At 38.2% G+C, this 21,498-nt stretch overlaps 1 protein-coding gene across 25 annotated transcripts in view; it reads right to left on the bottom strand.

The window, feature by feature from the left end:
* The window catches only part of SOX5 (SRY-box transcription factor 5), a 914,829-nt gene that overhangs the window by 304,100 nt on the left and 589,231 nt on the right, over positions 1-21,498 (bottom strand). For all 25 annotated transcript variants that reach the window (XM_090043598.1, XM_090043600.1, XM_090043606.1 and 22 more), the window contains one exon: positions 979-1,189. In XM_090043598.1, the coding sequence (XP_089899724.1) occupies positions 979-1,189 (211 nt within the window). The remainder of the gene's footprint in view (positions 1-978; positions 1,190-21,498) is intronic.

Below are 21,498 nucleotides of genomic sequence, written 5' to 3'. Positions count from 1 at the left end.
GTGGGGTGGGGAACAGAGGGCTTTGAGGGTAAGATTTTTCCACTTTTAAAAATAAATTTTTACAGAAGGATGTACAGACACAAATTCAGGTTGTGATTAGAACTGCAAGGAAAATTAAGAAAGAAGTAGCAGTAGGTTCACATTAAGGGCACCGAATCCCAGGAAGCCTTGAAATAAATAAAGCTGGTCAAAACAGCTACAATTATATTTTCTGAATGTTTCAGGGGAGTGTAATGGTATCTGGAGACTTTCACTTTTAGGTTACTGGCTTGAATCTAGTTCAGGCTAAAAGGGATTGAACATATTTCCTATCTGAAAGCTGGTCTGTGGTCTCTGTGAAGGGTGATGTCCATTGGTATGTAGCAGATGACTGAATAGGTACAGACTCCAGTACTAACTCAAATCTGAGAAGTGATCCCCAAATGTTAGGCTAGAAGGATGTAGGGGAAGCTTGTCCTGAATCTGCTAATACAGTGTCTGTACTGTAGATAAACAGGATTATGAATGAGGGCACACTTGATCCAAGAGCTCTCATGTATACCAAATTCTCCATTCTGTCCTTCAAATACTGGCTGTGTCTACATGAGTATATATGTATTTTTTTCAGAAATGTGCCTTCATTAATAATATTGTTTCCAGTTCCATAGGTGATAATGATGTTGCAGCCCTCATGTAGATGACTCACAGGCTGTCACCATTGTAGTTAACACCATACCAACTGTCCTGCTCTGAGCAGACTTGAGGTTTATAGAGTGGTGGTGTTGGCTCACCTTTACAGAGCCAAGTACTGGTCCATGAGGGAGAAGCTGAACAAGTGCTGAAAATAGTAGGACACTCCTGGAAATTATTCTTAATGAACATGAGCCTAGGGTTTAATTTTGCCAGCAAAAAAAACAAAGAAAGCAGGAAATGGGGAGAAGATAAGATACCCAAAGGAGAAAAAAACATAGAAAATTTGTCCAATTCCCCACGCATTACCTTCTGGCTCATTTTTGATGAGCTCTTCCATTTTCCTCTGCTTTAGGGTATCTACAACATCTGCTAGGCTCCCTTTGCGCCTTTCAGGAGTTCCCAGAGCTGTGCTGGACAATGACTCTCCACTCTGACGCCCACCTTCTTCTGCCTTCAGGGGTGAGGTAGATGAGTTGTGCGGGGCAAATGAAGACATCACTTTATTGCCATCAACTTCCTGAAAGAGGAGAGACATCAGATGAAACAATTTAGGGGGAAAAAGAAAGAAAAAGAACGAAAGAAAGAAACAACCCTTTGTTCTTTGAGTTCATTGCTGTTTGTTCTTCTGTTGAAACCTTTCAAAAGAAATGCAATGCTTCAAAAACATCCAGAACAAAGCCTCTCCATAAAGGATAAACCAAGATTACAGGCTGAAGTGAGCAAAGATCAGCTTGCAGGAGAAAAACATAAAATACAGTTTTTCTCTAATTGAGGAGAAGTGTTGCACTCATAGGTTTTCTAATAACAATGATATTGATTACCTTTAATTGTTTGCTCTTTTACAGCTTTCTATGTGCAATCTTCAATTTTTTCCCTAGGACCATTAATTTCCTGCCTTTTAAAGTACTTAATGCCATGATGGCTAGTTGCTGTTGGAAATGAAATAATAATCAGATATTAAATGCCCTGCACTATATGATTTTTTTTAACTCACAGTTCAAGTAGTTCTCCCATCTCGAAGGGAAGAAGCAATCATTTTACAGCTTCTAATTCATTTTCTTTTCTCCTCCTTCACCTAACACCCTCATCCCTTTTAAAGAAATTTTCTACAAAGGTGGTCCTAATGACACTCACAGGTGGCACAGTGACACAAAAGCGTGATTTTCTAGTATACAGGCACACGCCTTCTTACATTGAAGTCAACAGGAGCTTTCTCATTGACTTTAGTGGGAATATAATCTGGCTCCAATACCTACAAACGTACCTTCATTAATGTGAGACCTTTCCCTCTGCATCTCCTAGTATGTAAACCAACTTCCTCTGCATTACTGACTCATTTATGTGTAACTCTAATCCTTTCTTCCTATGTTAGGACCAAATATTGCAAATACTTAGGTATCCCATTTAAACATGGGATTTCAGTGTCTTCAATGAAGATCATAATTTCATTACACAAATGGGCACATCTACATGTGCAATAATGTATTTACAAATACTACTCTACTGTCGAGTTTATGATGATCTTTCTCTCTCTTTCTCTAGAGCTAATTAATAAACTCCACAGTAAATGTTTCCTGTAGGCACACCCAATGTGCATTGTATTACCTAGTGTTGCAAAAATAATTATATCTGTTATCTATTTTAAATGGTTTATTCTGTTTGGGTTTTTCTGTTCTTCTTTAGCTTCAACTGAATCCACAGAATATGTCCTTATTCTTTCTATAGCAGGTACCCATTAAATATTGCTGTTTCTAAAAATATCAGTGGACAGAATTCTGAAAGCAGTTATAGATAATTTTAAAAATATCCGAATTGTTTTCAAAATTCGTTGTCACAGGGTTGGATAATGACCTGTTAGCCATTTGAGTAAAATCTTCCACAACAGATTTTACCAATTATTTTCACTGGCTCAAATGTTGCACTCTTTATTTACTGAAAAGGTGAACTTTCAGTTAAAAAACAAACAAAAAAAAAGCATTTCCATAATGGTTTTTAATACAATTTAAGCAAAATTTCAAGCCTAAAAATTGTAGGAAAAATCAATAATGTTGATCATTTTTCACAGAACATTTTGTTTTTGGCAAAAAGAGAATTTTAAAAATCTCTCCTTTTTGACCACCCAGTTATACTGCTGGCCTTCTGGACTGACTTCAGAAGTTCTGAGATCAGAATGTGGCCCATTATTTGCTCCAAAAGCCTTACCTAATGGAAGCCTCTCTATTGATATCAGTTTGTTTTGGATCAGGCTCTAAAAAACAGTCTGTTCCAATTTGACAGAAACACTCCTTTTCTTGAACCTTCCTACAGGTTTGGAATATACTTGAAAAATTATCTTTTGCTAACAAAAGGTTTCAATAATGCATAGAGTTAAGTTGGATGTGAACACAGCTTTACTGCAAGTGTGGACCAGAATGATAAATGTTCAAGTATTGGTCTAGACTTGCAAGTTAGCTACCTTTAGCATTAGGTCAAGACTGACTTGTCATTCATACCTATTGTCATAAAGCTGCATTTTTTTTTCATCGGCAAGGTTAAAGAAGAAATATTCTGAAAAGTTTCTTACTTGTTTGCCCTCTCAAGACAAAGCTGTGAACTGCTTTCCTTGGTTACAGTAACTTGATTCAGCCTTTATCATCAAGTTTCTCTAGGAAAATGTATTGCTAGCAATTTTACAAAGAGTTCCTTGTTTTTCTTTCAAATTAGGCCTCCAAAATAATCATGCATTATTTTGTATATGTCATATATCACACACAAAGGGGCAAGAAGCATTTGCCACAGGGGATTATTAATCAAGAATTCTTAACTGTTCTTTCCCTGTCTTTTTGTAATGATTTTTAATCTGATGTGATGTCTAAATAAAACAGCAAACTGATTTTTGCCTTTTTTATTTTGGGGTATGTACAGATACTGATGTAATGATAACTTCTGGTTGTGTAAATAGCACAGAAGGAAAATACAAGTACCAAGGTAGCTAGACAGATGACCTGATAGCAGGAAATATAACTCAGATCTGAGCCCTGGATATATTTCAAATGAATAAACATCTGTGAAATAAATTATAATTTAAACATCCTGCTTCAAAGGTAAATTGTTTCCATTTCTTGTAAAAACTACTTTGCTTCTATGTGTATATACATAGTGTTTGGATGTACATATACTAGCTGTTTATACGGAAGTGTTATATATTGAATGCTGCACTTAATTGAAACATGCATTTTAGAGCCATAGCTGAATTCAAGTTCTAACACTAAGGAATACCAGTGAATTCTTAATCCAAAAAGATCTGGGCCAGTCATACATTTACTGTGATATCTGCCATCTAAAAGGATCTATTCCCCTATCTCTACTCTCCTCTTTTTATGGAGAAAGAGATGCACACTGCATATTAGTACTAATAAGACTGACATGTGTAAACTTCAGCAAATCAAAATAACAAACTTTACCAGCCAATCATGTTACAACACAACTTGAAATGCTTAGTTACTTCATTTTCTATTTCATTTTATTCTATTGCACTTGGTTATCAGTAAACGAAAATGAAACAAAAACACATTAATGGTTAAGGGGAATTCCCTAAACAGATGACTTTTGTTAATGGCTATATGAAGCTAAAAAGAATGGTGAGAATCACACCAGACATGATAATTAAAAAATCCCATTAAAAATACAGGGCAAATTTCATAGAGACAAGAAAGATTTCTTCAAAACCTCTCTAAAATTTTCTTCAGAATGAGTAAAATTTAGTAGGTTTCTCTTTTTAAACCACGAATCCACACAACTTCACTCTGAGAGAAAAGCAATTTACAGTTTTGTAATGAGTGCCATAAAAAAATCTAAATAGATTCTAAGGTAGGAAATGTTTATGGAATTCAAGAAACTGCACAAATATTAAAAGTCCCAATCACCACAACAATGGAAAACCAGACACTTGCTATTTCACTCAGGAAAATTCTGTCTGCTATGTAACAATTTCACCTGTTCAAGTTTGATTACATTTCGGCCTCTGGCACCGTTAATCCTTGTAACAGTTTTATGTAGTTAGCAGCTGTTTTATGCATGGGGTTCTATTGTTCATTTACATTGTGAACTGCCTGCTAATGTGTGCTGGCACAACACTCAATCAAACTCTGAACTGGGACTGTACTCACCAGCACCTGATGTAGTTGTTTCTTGTTTTCCCCACTTCAGATGGCAGCCAGAAACCTACAAAGATTGTGGTTGACAGAGACACCCTGTACTTTTTCTCCCCCAACCATGAAAACCAGATTGACCCAAGATTTCTCTTCTTTCTGCTTCTGTCCAGAGCTGGAGCCCAGAGAAAGACGTGTTCACGTACATGAAAGTGGCCAGCATATTGCCAAACAAGTTTCCACCTATGGAAGAATCTCTCTTCCGAGGTTTAATGATAAAACAGACTTCTGCCCTTTCAGGTTGAGGTCAATAATCTTCCTTTGTTAATCTTGGGCAAGCTTTACTTAATCTAGCCCCCTTGTCACCTTTGTGATTGACAGGAAAAGTCATGTCACTGGACAATGGACTTACCCTCCGTGAGCAATATCTTTTTAAAGATTACACAATGTTACCTTTGCTCTCATAAAAAGTGCAAACATTTTTCTGTTAAAAGAACTTCATTCATTCCGACTGTATCTTTAAAAATAGTCTGGTTCCATTTCCAGGGTCTGGTTCAGACCCTTTTCCAATTTTAAGAAGCAATGGTGTGGTATTTATTGAAAGAACAGGCTGCATACGTCTCAGTGAGATTTCTCAAGTATTTTTAGTGTTCCAGGTAGATCCTGGCCTCTCTTCTTAGCCTCTAGATCCAAAGGATCATCTACAACTTCTCAACCCCTAATCTGAAATTAAACCCAGACGTGCAGAAAACTTGTTCCTGTAATATTAAAACTGTATTCCAAACCAACCAATAACCAAAACAAAAGGAAAGGCAGAGAAATTTTTAGTTATCTCCATATGCTATGCAAGGATGATGCATCTGTAGCATAAAATGATTATGGAAAGGAGGATTTTGGGGATGCAGCCAAAAACACCTGGAAAAAGATACCTGTGTCTTTGAAGCAAGCACTACTGGAGCTTGAGTTTAAGAAACAGATGATCCTTTAGATTAAAAGTAACATAACATTTTTAAGTTAGACTTTTGTCCATATTTTGCTTTTTTATAGTATTTAAAGAAGACAAGATAGTAATCTTTCCCCTTTCCATTATAACTTTAGCTCCTAGGAAACATGTAGTACCCTAAATCAGCGTTTCCCAGCCTTTTCCAGTTCAAGGCACATTAACACTAAAAAATTTTCTATGACACACTGGTTAAGGCATTGTCCATCCCTATGCTTATGAGCACATTACAGCTCATTGCCACAGCAAAATTCCACAGCACACCTGTTCATTTCTGATGGCACACCATTGTGCTGTGGAACCCTAGTTGGGAAACACTACCCTAAATGACTCTGTAAGAACTGATGGCTTCAGCAGAAAAAAGGCAAGGGATTTTCAACAGACTACGTAAAAAAAGTGTCTGCCTTTTATTTACACCTATTTAACTTCAACATCTAATACATGTTTTGGAGAAAGGATGGCTTTGTCAAGGACTGAACATTCAGAGTACTTCAAAGTAGAAGAGAGAGGCTGAGAGAGAGATCATCATAAAACCTGAAAGACCTACCTTAAAGACCACATCCAGCAAAAATGAGAAAGACCAAACCTGACATTCTTGATATTTCCATGTTTTAATACAAATACACATACAGAAAGAAATACCTCTCCCCCTCTTTTTCAAAACCTCTTTAGCCTATCTTGTAGAACATCAAAAAGCAAAAAAGAGTATACCATTTTAAAAATTCTATCAATTATAAGAAATGTCACAGGAACTCTTAAGCTTAAAACAAGTATTTGATTTAAGCCCAAGTGGATTTTCAATAGGAATTGTACTCTTAAATCAGTTAGGTGGATTTAAATATTCCCTCCCAGAGAGTACTATGCTACATGGTTTTTGATGTCCTGAGGATCTTGCTATAACTGTGCCCAGTGGTGACTGTACCCCTGGCATTTTCAAGAACATGAAATGCATATTTTATGAAGCTCTCCCACTGAACATATTTAAAACAAAAATGTAGGATTTCTTTGTTTCCACCTATCTAAACAAGTCTTTTGTCTATGGATTGTCCTTATGGAGAGCACTATTAATCAGTGACATGAAATGAAATGAAAGGAGCAGTATTTGAGGGTATCTGAAAGAGGCAATAAAGGACACCTGGAGCAAGAGAGAGACCGTGTACAAAACAGCATGGGAAAAATGGATAAAGACATAGTTATGAAGTAAGGATTGGGCAGAACACAGGGCTGGCAATGGATAAAGGAGAAAACAAAACTGAAGGGCGAAATTAGTATAACTTCAGGGTCTTGTCCAGTAACAGACCCATGGAAACAGCCCACTGTACTCACACACATATTTTATAAAGGATTAAGTTCTAGAAAGTGAGGAAGAGTGGCTGATATGTAATACAGAAGTGGAGATAAAGACAGTTAATATTTCTATAGACTTGGTTAAAGGGATAATAGTAATAGGAGAGAAACATTTTAGCTACATTGTTTTGGAAAGGGTTAAGACGGACTCTGTTTAGTTAAGAGATGCTCTAACCAGTAAATACATAGTTGCACAGATTTACAAGGAATGTGAAAAGCTTCGGTCCCTGTTTAATTTTGGCAGAGATTTGGCCTGATTCGGCACCCAAATCTCCAAATCTGAATTGGATCAGGAGACCCTTTAATCTCTCTTAATCTAACTAGAACCCTCCAAATTGATTTGGAGAGATTCAGTGATTCGAGCATAGACACAGCTTTAAATGGTTTTTCTACATACCTGAAGGTACCAGGCAGCTTGTGAATGCTATGATGCTGGGGCACATGGAGCATCCCACAGGAGGTGGTGGGAGCAGTGCACTCAGCAGCAGACCTGGAAGTGGCCCAGAAGCACTTCCAATCCACTTCTGGGTCTGCTGGAGAGCATGCAGGACCCCTCACCCCCGTGCCTCCCTGGCCCCCCTGTCCTGTGGGACGCTCCATCGCAGCGTTCATGAGCTCTGCCTGGTACCTTGAGGTATGTAGAAAAAATGTTTAAAGTTGTGTCTATGGCTGAATCATTAAATCTCTGAATCAGCATCGAATCTTCAGTTTCAGTCAACTCAAATCAGGGACAATGATCCGAATCAACGAATTAAATCACTGTCCCCAATTTGAGCCAAATCCAAATCAACTAGGGCCCATTTCACACACCCCTAACATTTACTTACAGAAACCAGCTTACACTCAAATTAAATTAAAATTGATTTAAGAAAGAAATTTCTCTTGGCTCTGCTTAACATGGAGTGTTTTGGGTTTTCTATGGACACTTATTTTAGAATTGTCATGAATTATCAGGCTTTTTGAAGAGTATATCTAGTTCCTTATCTAACACATTGATATATTAATTTGCATTGGATTCCTTTCTGGCCATTATTGCTGCTTCCCTCTGTGTTCAAATAAAATATTCTAGTGTCTATTTAATGATCTCTGCCACCAAACTACATTGTGTTGGTAGGAATTTGGACATGATAATCCAACATATATTTTCATTTCTATGATCCTCATGAAACATGGTTTAATAACAAAGTACAGGGGATTCAGAAGAAGGGAATCCAGTCTGGAGGGCATTTGGAAAACAGCACTATATTTTATTTCATGTTTGGGAACCCATAGGCTTTATTTTATTGTTTTTACCCAAACTCTTTTCTTAATCTTTTGTTTAGGTCATCATGAAATGTTCCTTGTATAAAGTAAGAAATTGCATATTTTGGGTGAGAGACGTTAATAATAGCAAAAACAATAATGTTAACAATTTTACATTGTGTAACAGATCACAGCAGTGATGTCACACACAGTTATTTCCCATTTTCCTAAAATTCTCCCTCTTTATTCAAAAACACCAATCTCCAGAATGAAATGTAGGTTTTCACATACTCTTGAAAACACTTAATAAACAAAAGTGGCATTTTGAGAATTGCTAATATGTTAACTACAACCTGTAAAAACAAAGAACATTTTGTACTATGAGAGCTTCGTTATCTTCTTGCTAGTGATCTGTATGTTTAAAAACAGTAAATAAAACCCTGAAAAAGCACTTTAAGACATTTATGATCTGTTTCCAGAGGGTAAGGTCTTATGGGTGATCTTTACACAAAAATAAGACTGCTTATCAAAACTGCTTGGTTTATCTTCATTAAGTACTGAACTCTTCTGCTATTTGGAAGAGACATGGTATAAAATGAACATAGTTTTAAAACTTAAAATCACTAATTTTCATAACTGATTAAACATACCCTGGTTGTTAGAAAGTATGGACTGTTGTAACATACCATTTTACTATGTAACAAACCCAGTTATGATGCTGACCAATTCAAGCACTGGGAAAGAAGAATTTAAATGGAAATCAACAAACAAACAAAGATACCATAGGCTGGCAATAACAGAAGGCTTCCATTTTTTTCTGTATTTTCAGCATGTTATGATTTAATAAAACTTACAAATGGGAAACAGCTGAAAGATCACCTCCCTCCTTAGTGGCCAATTGAAGATTGTTCCTTAAGGGCCAGATTCCAGATGAATCCCTCAAAAAGGGGAACGACTGGGGAATTCAGTAAAATACTTCATGCTTTCCCACAGTCATGCAACTCTGTGCTGGAGGCCACCAGGAGGCCCTATATGGGGACAGCAGTGTTTCAGTGGTAGGAATGAAGAAGAGAGAGTGCACTCACGAGGGCCTCCAGCAGCCTGTGTATTTTTACTAGGGCCCTGATTATCAAGGAGAAAATATCTTTAATGCTCCTCCTGAGGCAGTGTAAATCTATCAAACATCCAATGCAAGGCTGTGCCTATAAGACAATCCAGCTATCCAATACATTCAAAGTTGTTTCATTCAGGCCATTTAAAATAATTCACACAATGGAAGTTTCCCTACTCTTGCAAGTATGCTACACATTAAAAAACCTCATTGTTAACAAATGTTTCCTGATATTCAACAAATTTTCCTCTCCTTTATTTCAACCCATTACTCTACTTACATCCCCTTTTTAGCACCTTGAACAATGCCTCTCTTCTGTCTGTACCCTTCACATTTTTAAGAAGTTAGAATACCTCTTTTAGTTACTGCAGAGCCATATTTAACTTTTCTATGAATATTTAGCCCTTTCAATCTTTCCTCACAAATCAGCTCCCACAGCCCTTTAATCATTTATGTTGCTTGTATCTGAAATCCCTCCAATTTGTTGAGATCTTTGAGGTACCCAGATCTGAACACAATATTTTATATGTAATCTTAGCAGAGCTATGAAGAGAAGGACAATTACCTCCTTGTTACCGCCTTTTTTGCTGCCATGCTGCATGGCAAGCTCATATCTAATTTGCTCTATCACACCTAAATCTCTTTCAGCATTACTGCTTTCCAAGAGCCTTCCTCCCATTGATTATCTGTGTTTTCCGGAATGTTTCTCCTGTTGTATCATTTTGCAGGCTGCATTTCATTTTATTATTTCCAACACACAGTTTTTAAAGCTATCTTTCTGTTACTTCTCTGTCCTCCCTGTTATTCAACTAAAAAAAGTAATTATGCACTATAATTAAATGACCTCTTTAAACTTCTATAATTGTGTATTTATTTCTCCAAATTTCTAAAAACCCTGAATGCCTAACCCATCCATTATATTACCAAAGCAAAAACTAAGTAAAGCATTACACATGAAAATATTCACCTTAGCCCACTTTTCTTCCAGTGTCAGGGTAGAAAAAGATGGAGCTTGCAACATCCCTAGAAGGTTAACAAATCCAGGCCCTGGCAAGCTAGGGTAAGAGGAAAGTGTTTAAAAACGGAGACTTTCATAGCAAAAGGCTTACTAGCAGATAACTTACAGTTGAAAGACCTACACTATGAGCTTCTCTTGGCTAGGGACATACATTGCCCATAAACCAGTTCAAGTGATCAGAAACTGGTTTAAACCTGTAACAGAACAGACATTCAGTGCAAATAAATCAGTTTGAAAATGGCGTAAACCCATCTGAGATAAACTTGGTTGAATGTAGTATCAGACTTGACTGATTTGGGTCAAATCAGTTTATGCAATGTCTGTTCCAGACCCTTTGCTGATTTAAGCTAAACCAGATACCCCAGCATCCTGGCATGCTCTCTGAGCTAGGCAGGGCTCTCTGCTCCACAGCAGAGCTGACACCTCCTGTCTGCAACCTGGCCAGAGCTCTGGCAGAGACTTGCAGGCACAGCAGTGTCTGCTGGCTTCCCCCCCTCCCCCCTCATCCCCCCATTTGTTGCTTAGGCAGAGATCCTTTCCTCCTCTCTCCCACAACGCACAGTAGCCAGCATGTGGTATGATAGCTAATGCCGTAGAAGGCAGATAGGATGGTCTCCACTTAGGGCTTTTTGGAGGTAATCAATAGCTCAGATGGTAATGTCCCTGCATTCCTTCCTTTGGACAAAGCTGTTTAAGAGGACCTTGTAATGAGCGAGGCTTTGTTTTTTGACGGGGTGTTACATGCTGATAACAGAGCTGATAAATGCTCTGTTATCAAGGTGGGGGACCCCTTCCCTAATCACAGTGTTCTGCCAGGCCTGGCCATGCCCCCCTCAGCACAGCTCTGGGGAAGAGAGGGCTGCTCTAGCGCCCCCCAGCTTCTAGCCTGAGCCACTGCAGACATGTGCCCGAATTTTTGGGATGTCTATCTGATTACAAAACTGATTTAGCCTAGCCAGGTTAAACTAACCTGCAAAGATTGAATCAATTCAGGCTCAGGCTTCTGAATGTCTGTCCCTAGCTCTTCTGACCTCAAATGTGGCAGGATATCAAGACGGTATACCTGTGTTTTCTAGTATGCTCTTATTTCCACCTCTTTACTAAAGATTTTAAACCAGATAAATAAATAAATAAATAAAACAGATTCATCAAAATTACCAGCAACCCTTTAACACTACTCTTTATTTACAATTCTTTCAATCTGTTTCAAGCAATATGACACCAGTCATATCTAACATCACAGACCTTTTCAAGTGAGATGTATGGAACAATCTATGAAATATTTTACTTGTATACAAATACACTTATTATGAATTCCCTCAGCACTGTCATCCAAAACATTACTTTTTGATGCAATTTGTTCTTTATAAATTCTGGTTAAGGTCTTCAAAGTAATGCCAGGGTTCAGCTACGCATCATAGCATCTATGGAAGATGCAACCTAAACCCCCTAAAGTGTTCAGAAAATGTTGGTGCACTGTGTATTTCTCATGTTTCCATGATTCCCTCCATGTTTATAGACTCATTTTTTCACAGACTGATCCATGGCTTTTGAAAGATTACAGATAGATTCCTGGGATGATTGTTGCCAGAATAATGTAATTGTTATTTTCCTTCTTTTGGAAGATTAGCACCACTTCCTTTCTTTTTGTCAAAGATCAAGAGGTGTTCACACAGCCAGAATCTACCTTATTTGAGCAGAATAACATCTATTTACTCCCTGCCTCCATAAGGAGTGTTTGGGAGTAAAGTACTACTCAGAGTCAGGGGAACAGATGGACTAAATTTTCCAAAATAATTTCTAGTGGTTCAGAAACGTCTTAGTTAATTCATTTAAAAAATCTAGATGTATGCCATCTAGGCCTCCAAATTCAAGGATATGTATTTATTGAAATTTTCTATGACTTCTCTTGCTTGCTTTTTATCAAGGTTACCAATTAATTTACAATTGTCTATTACTGATACCCTTATTCTTTTTTTTAAGGAATGACAGTAAGGTTAATTCCACAATATATTGTTTTTTTCAGTTAACTGCTATTATCTTTGTTTTCTACATTTATTAATAAATCTGCATTCTCTTCAAAAATTCCCCCTCTCCCTCATACATATGTCACTACCAACCATGTTCTCATTCTATTAAGTTCTGTTATACAATCCCAGCAAAACAAAATTTGGTGCTTGTGAATGACTGTCTGGGCTTTGGAGGAAATAAGAGCACGTGGAAAATGCTAGAAGATATTTGCAAGGTGTTTAGAAATTACCAAGATAAACATAAAATAAATGAATTTCTAGAAAATAATAGAGTACTTACATAAGACTGAATTTAATTTTACCTGGAACTTGTGCAAGTTCCATGATCTCATAATGGGTTGTGCTTGATCACATGGTGCTGTACTTACCAGAAAGTTTACTCAAAATCACAAAATAAATTAAAAAAATACATTTAGTGCTAATATAGCATTTATAAATCACAGGGCTATTCCCTCATAAAGCTCCTGTGTAGTATTACAGTTGGGGTAACTGAGGAAATGAAATGAACTGAGTGTCCAATCCACATGATGATTCAGTGGCAGCTGGAATCTTGAAAGCTTAAACTATTCTGCCACTGAATCATCATGTGGATTGGATACTCATTTCATTTCGTTTCCTCAGCTACTCCAACTGTAATACAGTGATTCTCAACAAGAATGCCATTGGTGTCATATGTTACCACTGGGAGGTGTGCAAACATGATTCACAAGATAAAACCAGAGATTTCAAATAGGAATCCATAGTGTTAAAAACATCGTGGCCCGAGTTCTTTGCAACAGAAGAATTGTTCTATTATTTCCTGTAGTAAATGATGAGTGAAAATTAACAGCTGACATTTTCTGAGGGTCGCCTTAAATCTAAAAAGATTGAGAGGCACTGCTATAGAACTTAGTGTCTCTGTCGCTGGCAAGTGTTTTAGGGCTTTGGTCCCTTCCTGACTGGTTCCTTGCCCCCCAGCGACATCATGGTGAAATTTGGATTCAGCATGACCGAGATGGTTCGGGTGATGCACCTACTCTCCTGCCACGTCTTTGATGTTTGCTGTTCTTTTTCTTGGGAGGCAGTTTCCTGTACGTGGTATGAGGGGATCTCAACCCTGGGTTTCTTCGTGGGGCTCCAACCTTGCCGTTCGCATGGTTAAGGCAGCTCTGGAACTGCCAAAGCTATGCCAGCATCTCTTTCCAGCTGCTGTTCTTTTTCACCCCTGCACTGAGTACCGGGAGGCATTGGGAGGGGTCCTGGGGCGAGTCAGGGGGCTTTTGCCTCCCCTCTCAGTCTCTCACAGGGTAAGACTACGATTTACATTTTGCAATGCTGTGTAGGAAAGGATAATGCCTATTCACCTTTTAAATCCCATTCCAGTGCTAAAAATAGGGTTTAAGTAACATTTGAATGTGCATAAGCCTAGCATATAAAAGTTTGTTCAACTGTGGATGAATAAACTAATGTTTGGGGGAAAAAACCCAAAAAGGAACTATATTCTGACTTTAAACTGACACAACTTCCTCCATTCATTCACCCCACCTTAGTCTTAGTCACATACTATATAATATGCAGGCTTTTATAAAGGAAGCTCTGAGATAAAATGATTAAAAGGTTGATATAGCACCTTTAGTTAAAAAATATTTATGGTTCCAAAATTGTAGGGGGGGGGTGCTATTTTCCCCCAATCAACTACCAAATTTACCAAGGATGACAAATAACCCTTGCTTTCTTAAGGCAGATAAATCTAATTTATTTTTTCCAAATCTGAAGTGGACAAATAAACCTTTTCAGGTCACTGTAACAGATTATGTCAATGAAATATTTTGCTTACAAATTACTCTTTGTCACTGTATTTCATACAACTAACAAAATTATACCAAACAGTCATTCCACTAGTCATACAGCATCGGAGGAAGAATGAATAACTTTTCCTGAAATTAGCTACTCTGCCCTAAATTTCTCTTTGAATCACTGATTTCTGAGTATTCCCTGTAGCTTTCAGTCATCATAGAGTGATGCTGACTTGATGCTGAAAAACATAGACATTTGCCCAACCCAATAAGAGACATACAGTTTTCTCTACTTTATCTGGAAACATGCAAGCCTAATTTGTGACAAAGAAGCGTCACTTGAGTAATAGAGGTTGTGTTTAAACAATATGTCTTTTTCTGGTCTGAAATATATCAAGAGAGAGTCTCAGGATGTGATCCAGCCAGGTATCACTGTGCCTACGAGCACTGAGCTGACGCACACAGAGGGTTTCCACAAAACGTCCTCTGCAATCCATTCATTATATTTAGTGACATCAAACAGGGAAAAATAATTAAAAAGCTCCTATTGAGCACCTAGAGACCTTGAACACAGACAGGGGGTGAACACAAAGACAAGGTATTTGGTTACAAGAGTCACACTTCATCTTTTTAATTAATTTTTTACAGTACATTGTGGAGGGTTTTTTTCCCCCTGGTTCTTTTCCTTCTAACCTTCTATTCTAATAGATGTGCATGCTTTTTGGTATATGTACTTATGAATGTATATAACAGAAAAAGAAGCAGATGAAAGTTTTGGGGTTTGGTTTTGTTTTCATTTTATCTTTAAGATGAGTACATGCGTGGAGACTGCACATTTTAAAAATAAATTGCCTGAATAAATTCAATTATCTGGAGGAGCAGTGAAAATCACATGCAAATGACATTATAAGCAGGGACCGTGCAGAGAGCTTCCTGTTTATTTTTTACTGTCCAAAGCACAAACCGGCAAAAGCCATTTTCAGAAACATCAGACCAGTCCATTTGAAAGGAGTCCAATCTCCTTCAAAATGTGCATAACAGGAAGAGAAGTCACACACATATGGTTGGAGAAAATTATCACGTACACAGAGATACAATGTTTAGGATGTATATGTACACAAACACACACACACATATATATACATACACACATACATATACATACAAACACACACGTTTTCTAACTTGATGCTAAAGAAATCTTTTAGGACACAGTTGTTCAAAAGCCTATTTTATCAACATTGGTTTTGCTGCATCAGGGATACATGGGGCTCTGGCCGAATTTTTACTCAGTTAATAATGTTAATATCCACGTATGTTCATCATTATTGTGTGGTGGTTACTTCCCTCTCTTGTTCTGTAGCCTTATTTTAGCATCATGGACTAAAGTGGTACATGTGGTTATAAAAACATCCAGGGTGCTTTTTTCCTTCCCTCCAAGCCTCATATTAGAAGAGACTACTTCTAGCAACAAGCGTATCTGCAGACCATACAGCAATGCAAACAATTCTGCTATCTTTCTTCAGTATTTTACCTCAGACTTACATACATTTTAATCCTAAAATGAGTTTTGCATCAGTTATCCTTAAATGTATATAGATCAATCTCCAGAATCTAAGCTGTTATGTGTAATTACATTATATATGCAGTAGGGCTGTGTGAAGCTTCAGTCCCTGATTCAATTCAGAGGAGATCTGGCCTGATTTGGTGGCTGAGTCTCCGAATCCTAATAGAATCAGGAGACCCTTTATTCTCTCCGAATTGAATCCCACCCCTCTGAATCGATTCAGAGAGGTTCGGAAAGATTTGGTGATTTGGACATAGACACAGCTTTGAATGTTTTTTCTACATACGTCAAGGTACCAGGTGGCTCATGAATGCTGTCGTGGTGGGGTGGATGGAGCATCCCACAGGAGCATGGAGAGGCTCCCCAGTATGCTCAACAGCAGACCGAGAAGTGGACCAGAAGCACTTCTGGTCCACTTCCGGGTCACCCAGCTTGGTGTCTGGGGGCAGGGCACCCAGGGTCCCCCCACAGCTTATAACTGAATGAGGGGGGCAGGGGGCAGGGGCCTGCACACACCCCGGCGGACTTGGAAGTAGATCGGAAGTGCTTCTGGACCACTTACGGGTCTCCTGTCAAGCATGCTGGGGAGCCCCCCACACTCCTGTGGGACACTCCATTTGCCCCACCATCGCAGTGTTCACGAGATGCACCTGGTACCTTGAGGTATGTAGAAAAAACTTTTAAAGCTGTGTCTATGGCCAAATTACTGATTCTCCAAATCAGCATTGGATCGTTGAATGAACGAATCAAATCACTGTCCCTGATTCAGGCCAAATCCAAATCGAATAGGGCCTGTTTCACACACCCCTAATATGCACTAATATGCACTGCATTTGGGACAAGGGAAATCTACACCTCTTGGGCCACGTATGATCTTCTCTGTATTTTTATAACATCTACCTCCTTCACATCCTAGTTCATGTCTGGAACAGTAGAAATTTATTACAGGGCTTTCCTCTTTATATTAAATATTGGCAGGGTGTTAATGGTCATGAAAAAAACAAAAATTTATGCCATCATACAGGGATGCTGCTTGGAAAATACTGAGAAAAATAAACTGGAAAATAAAGAGCACCTGAAGCTTTGGAAACTATTAGCCATGGCTGTGATCGCAAAGGTTACATTGATTTTAGAGCCAAATTGGCTCAAACTATGATGAGTTTAGCATGGAAACATTTATACATCCCTTCTGTAATGGGTGCATCTCCTACTTACTGTAGAGTTATAGGCAGAAAGTGACTGTGTAACATGCCATCATCTTATTTAACATATTTGCTCCCAATGTGTTGTCTGAGTCATGTCTTTCTGTTTGTTTTATTGACAAAACATTTTTTAACTACCATGGGCACTGCAGAATCATACGAGTTATAACTGGTTGGTTCATTGTACTCAGCAAGTAATCCTCAATGGTTCGATGTCTGGTTGGGAAGGAGTATCAAGTGGGCTTCCCCAGGGGTCTGTCCTAGGTCTGGTACTATATAATATCTTCATTAATAATTTGGATGATGGGATCGAATGCATGTTTAACAAATTTATGAGTTACACGAAGTTGGGTGGAGCTGTAGATACTCCAGAGAATAGGGCTAGGATCCAGAACAACTTGAATAGACTGGAGAAATGGTTCTCAGTCAATCAGATAAGACTCCACAAGGACAAGTGCAAAGTCTTGCACTTGGGATGAAATAACTGCATGCACAAATACAGACTGGAGAATGAATGGCTAGGCTGCAGTACGCTAACTGGGGGCTACAGTTAACTATAAACTGAATAGGAGCTAACACTGCTCTTGTTGCAAAAAAAGGGCCAACAACATACTGGGTTGTATCAACCAGAGTGTTACTTGCAAATCGAGGGAGGTTATTCTTCCATTCTATTCAACACTGATGAGGCCTCACCTTGTCCAGTTTTGGACCCCACCCTTCAAGAAGGATACGGGCAGTTTGGAAAGGGTCCAGCACAGAGCAACAAAAATGATCAGGGGCCTGTGAGACAATATTTATGAGGAAAGGCTGAAAGAGCTAGGTTTATTTTTCTGAAGAGAAAATGGGGGAATTTGATAACAGTGGTGATTACAGCCAAGATAAAGAATGGGCTTTTCTCTGTAACTGTAGGGGACAGAACTAGGAGCAAGGGCCTCAAGCTGCAGCAGGTGAAATTTAATTTGGGGATTGAGAGCAACTTTCTTTAAAGGTGGTCAAGCATTGGAACAAGCTACCTAGAGAAGTTATGGAATCTCCATCTTTGGAAACTTTCAAAAGCAGTTTAAGACAGACACTTGGCTGTCATGGTTTAGTCAAGGATGATCCTGACTTGAGCAGGCAGCTGGATTATATGACCTTGTGAGGTCCCTTCCAGCTCTACCTTTCTATCATCGTATGGTCATATAAAAGGGGGAGCTGTACTCTACTTTGCCACACATATCATCAATAAAATAGTCAGGTACGTACTATTTACAAATATTTATTACTGGGATGATAGGAGACAGAAAAAGGAGAAAGCTTGGAAAATCCCAGTTTAAGTTTGCTGTATAAGCAGTTATTAAAAAATATGTATTTTGATGCAACCAAATTTGATCTTTAAGGCCACTATAAGGGGAAAATGCAAAACTCTATAATGTCATTTTACAGTAATTTATCTGACTATAACCACATTTTAAGTGTTAAGGTCAACTGGTAGTGAAGGATGAGCCACACTGTTCTGTCTAGCATGCAGTACATTTGACCTGAGCGTAAATAAGGGACTGACACTCCATTAACCTTCACAAGAACAGTTATTTTCCAAAACAGTTAAAAAGAATTCCCAACTCAGAATGGATAAATCTGAAATGAAACTAAAATAAAGCAAAATGATCCTTTGCCAACTGGTTGCTTTCTAAACATGTTCAATTTACCCATATTTTTGAAAACCCCTTTTCCATGATGAAGAACCCTTTCCTATGATGTACACAGTTTTCTGGGGCAAGCTCTCCAGACCGTGTCAAGTCAAGTAATTCCACAGAGCTCATTTTAAAGAAGTACCATTAAAGTTACCTTTTGAAAAATAAAATCTTTTGCCCTATTTTTCTTTTGCCCTACTCCATTCTCCTGGCAGTTGATCTTATCAGGTCAGTTCTTCCTTTGAAACTCAGTGTATTTTTCATAATAAATAATGATTTCTCCCTCTCATATAGATATAGAATAATATCAAATATCCTAAGATAGGTTATTCATAATCCTACACTTCAGAAAAGTCAGGAGACAGGTGGCAGAATCTAGTATGCATATTGCTTCTGCTCAGAACATTTTTGTTGGGCAGCCTGACCATGACTGTTCTTTCAGCTTGGAGTCAGCTTGTGCCCCAGACCAGAATCCAGATCCAAGCTGTTTTATATCTATCTGGTCTCAAATGTTTACGAAACCTGTAGATATCTATAGTCTCATCAAGATCTTGGCATTTATCATCAGCATGTTGATCTGCTCATCCACATCTGTCATTAGCACTTAGTGGTTTAGATTCAAAGTCCTTTCATCAAACTCATCACATCAGTTCCGCCCCATGTCCTGAAGACCTTACAATTCACTGATGATCTTCCAGAACTGAAGCAGCAGGGATGCAGAATGAAGGGCACACTAAGTCCCCTGGAGACTCCTAGAGTTTGATCATTCTTATGCAAAGTTTTTAAAGTATTTTAAGTTTCAATTCTCTGAAGTGAATTTTTCCATGTTATCAACACATTGGGTCATATCTTCAGCAGGCTCAGAATCTGATCTTACTGTCTGTTTAATTTATTGCCATTTTGCCCTTAAATGCTGTGATTCTTAGTTCCCCCCATGCTTTTAATGACATTCCTTTTATTCTGGCTGCATCCCCATCCTCCCTCACAAAGGTATGTGGAAGCAGAACACTGACTGTTCACAAGGTAATTAATGTTCTATCAAAGGACTAATCTAACGTAAATATCTACTGCATTATTAGTTAAAGTTACCACAGGTGAATTCCTCAGGTCCATCTTCTTTATCTCTGTATTCACTGTATTGACATTACTTATGCCATCACTCTGTAAAATGCATTGAGAGTCTTGGGTACAAGCAACCCTGGCTGTCAGATCATTCAATATGATAGAATTTATTTTCTCACATACCACCACCCCACCCCCCACTCCCAATTAAGATGGACTTGTTTTGGGGAAGGCAGAATAAAAAAAAAGATTTTTCCAGCATTATGGGTACACAGAACAATGACAGAGCCTATTCTCCAATTCACTCACCCTTCCTTTCCTGTTTAACCAAAAGCTGAAACCATAGCTGCTGCTGAAAATTGGGCTCCATGGGGGATCTATGATTCTGAAAAGAGCTAAAATCAGTCTCCAATTGTGTGAAATAGGAGAAAAGAGACCAGGAATAGCTAAAAGACGGCAGAAATACCAAAAGAAAAGTTATTTTGATTAATGAACTATCAAGACTGTTACAAAGGAGAGACAATCTTTAATACAAAAGAAATACAGAACAGTGATCCATTAAGTCAACTGACTCCCCCAGCTGCGTGAATAGAAATGCCACTGCTGCCTGTGAACAGGAATCAAAGCAGAGTGCTTCTGTTCCAGAAAGAAAATCAGCTTGCCCACTTAAGACATGCATCCCCATCTGGGGGCAATTAATTTTGTGGGGAAAAGGTGCATGTGGTATGTGAGTAAATATGGTTTATATATATATGCAATAGATTCCTATATGTAGAGGTATGGACTAATTCAGTAACAGCTTTACAGATGTGTAAGGGACTTATTTACTAAGCTGGCTCAGGCGTTTCTTGGTTATTTTTGGGGGGGGGGGGTTGTTTGTTTGTTTTAAAATAAATCAATAGGCTTGGGCCATTATCCAAAGATGTGATTTGGTAAGTTTAAAGCCAAACCTCTCAAGCTTTACTCATGAGATAAGTACTAAACAATGAGCCAGATTCATCAAAGCTTTATAGACTCACTTAAAAGAAGAAAATATCTGATTCAGCCAACTCATTTAAAACCAAATCAGGCAGTTGAAAATCTATTTCTGAGATTTGTGAAACCTGCATTTTTTAAATGTTTTAAAAGTCCCTTTTTTGTAGGTTGCTTTGTGGGACTCAGCAACTCTTTTTAAAATCTTTTTTTCTGCCTGATTTCAGGCAGAATATTTTTCATTGCTGTAGGAGGTGGCAAAAAAAAAGTCTTTTCTTTCTTTACACTCAGCCCCCTTTTTATTTTAAAAAGTGACTTTGGTTAGCTTTCAGAAACTCAAAAAAAGCCATCTGGAATGTTTTGCCAAAGGTTTGGCAATTAAAATAATAATTTTTTAAAATTATTACATGTCATTCTGAAAACCAAATTCCACTATGTAGCACAGGAAGCTTCCTCACAATTTCTTGCCTTAATCCTGTACACCAACCCAGGTTAGGAAGGCTAAAGCACTTCTTAAGGATAAGATGGGAAACTGGCTCCTGTGTTTATTCAGACTTTGGCCCCTCTGCCAATATGGGAAGCAATTAGTGACAACTGAGCTAGTTCTTGGGTTTATGGTCATATTTCCTCCAAGAACTCAACTGAAAGCAATGAGCTGTTTCATAATGGCTGTCAAGTGACTATTATACACCAGCAT

Source organism: Crocodylus siamensis, chromosome 4 (genome assembly GCF_052110815.1).
Source record: "Crocodylus siamensis isolate JL-2025a chromosome 4, ASM5211081v1, whole genome shotgun sequence".
Classification (NCBI taxonomy): Eukaryota; Metazoa; Chordata; order Crocodylia; family Crocodylidae; genus Crocodylus; species Crocodylus siamensis.
Note: the sequence above shows the minus strand (reverse complement) of the source record. Positions and strands in the feature narration are given on the sequence as shown.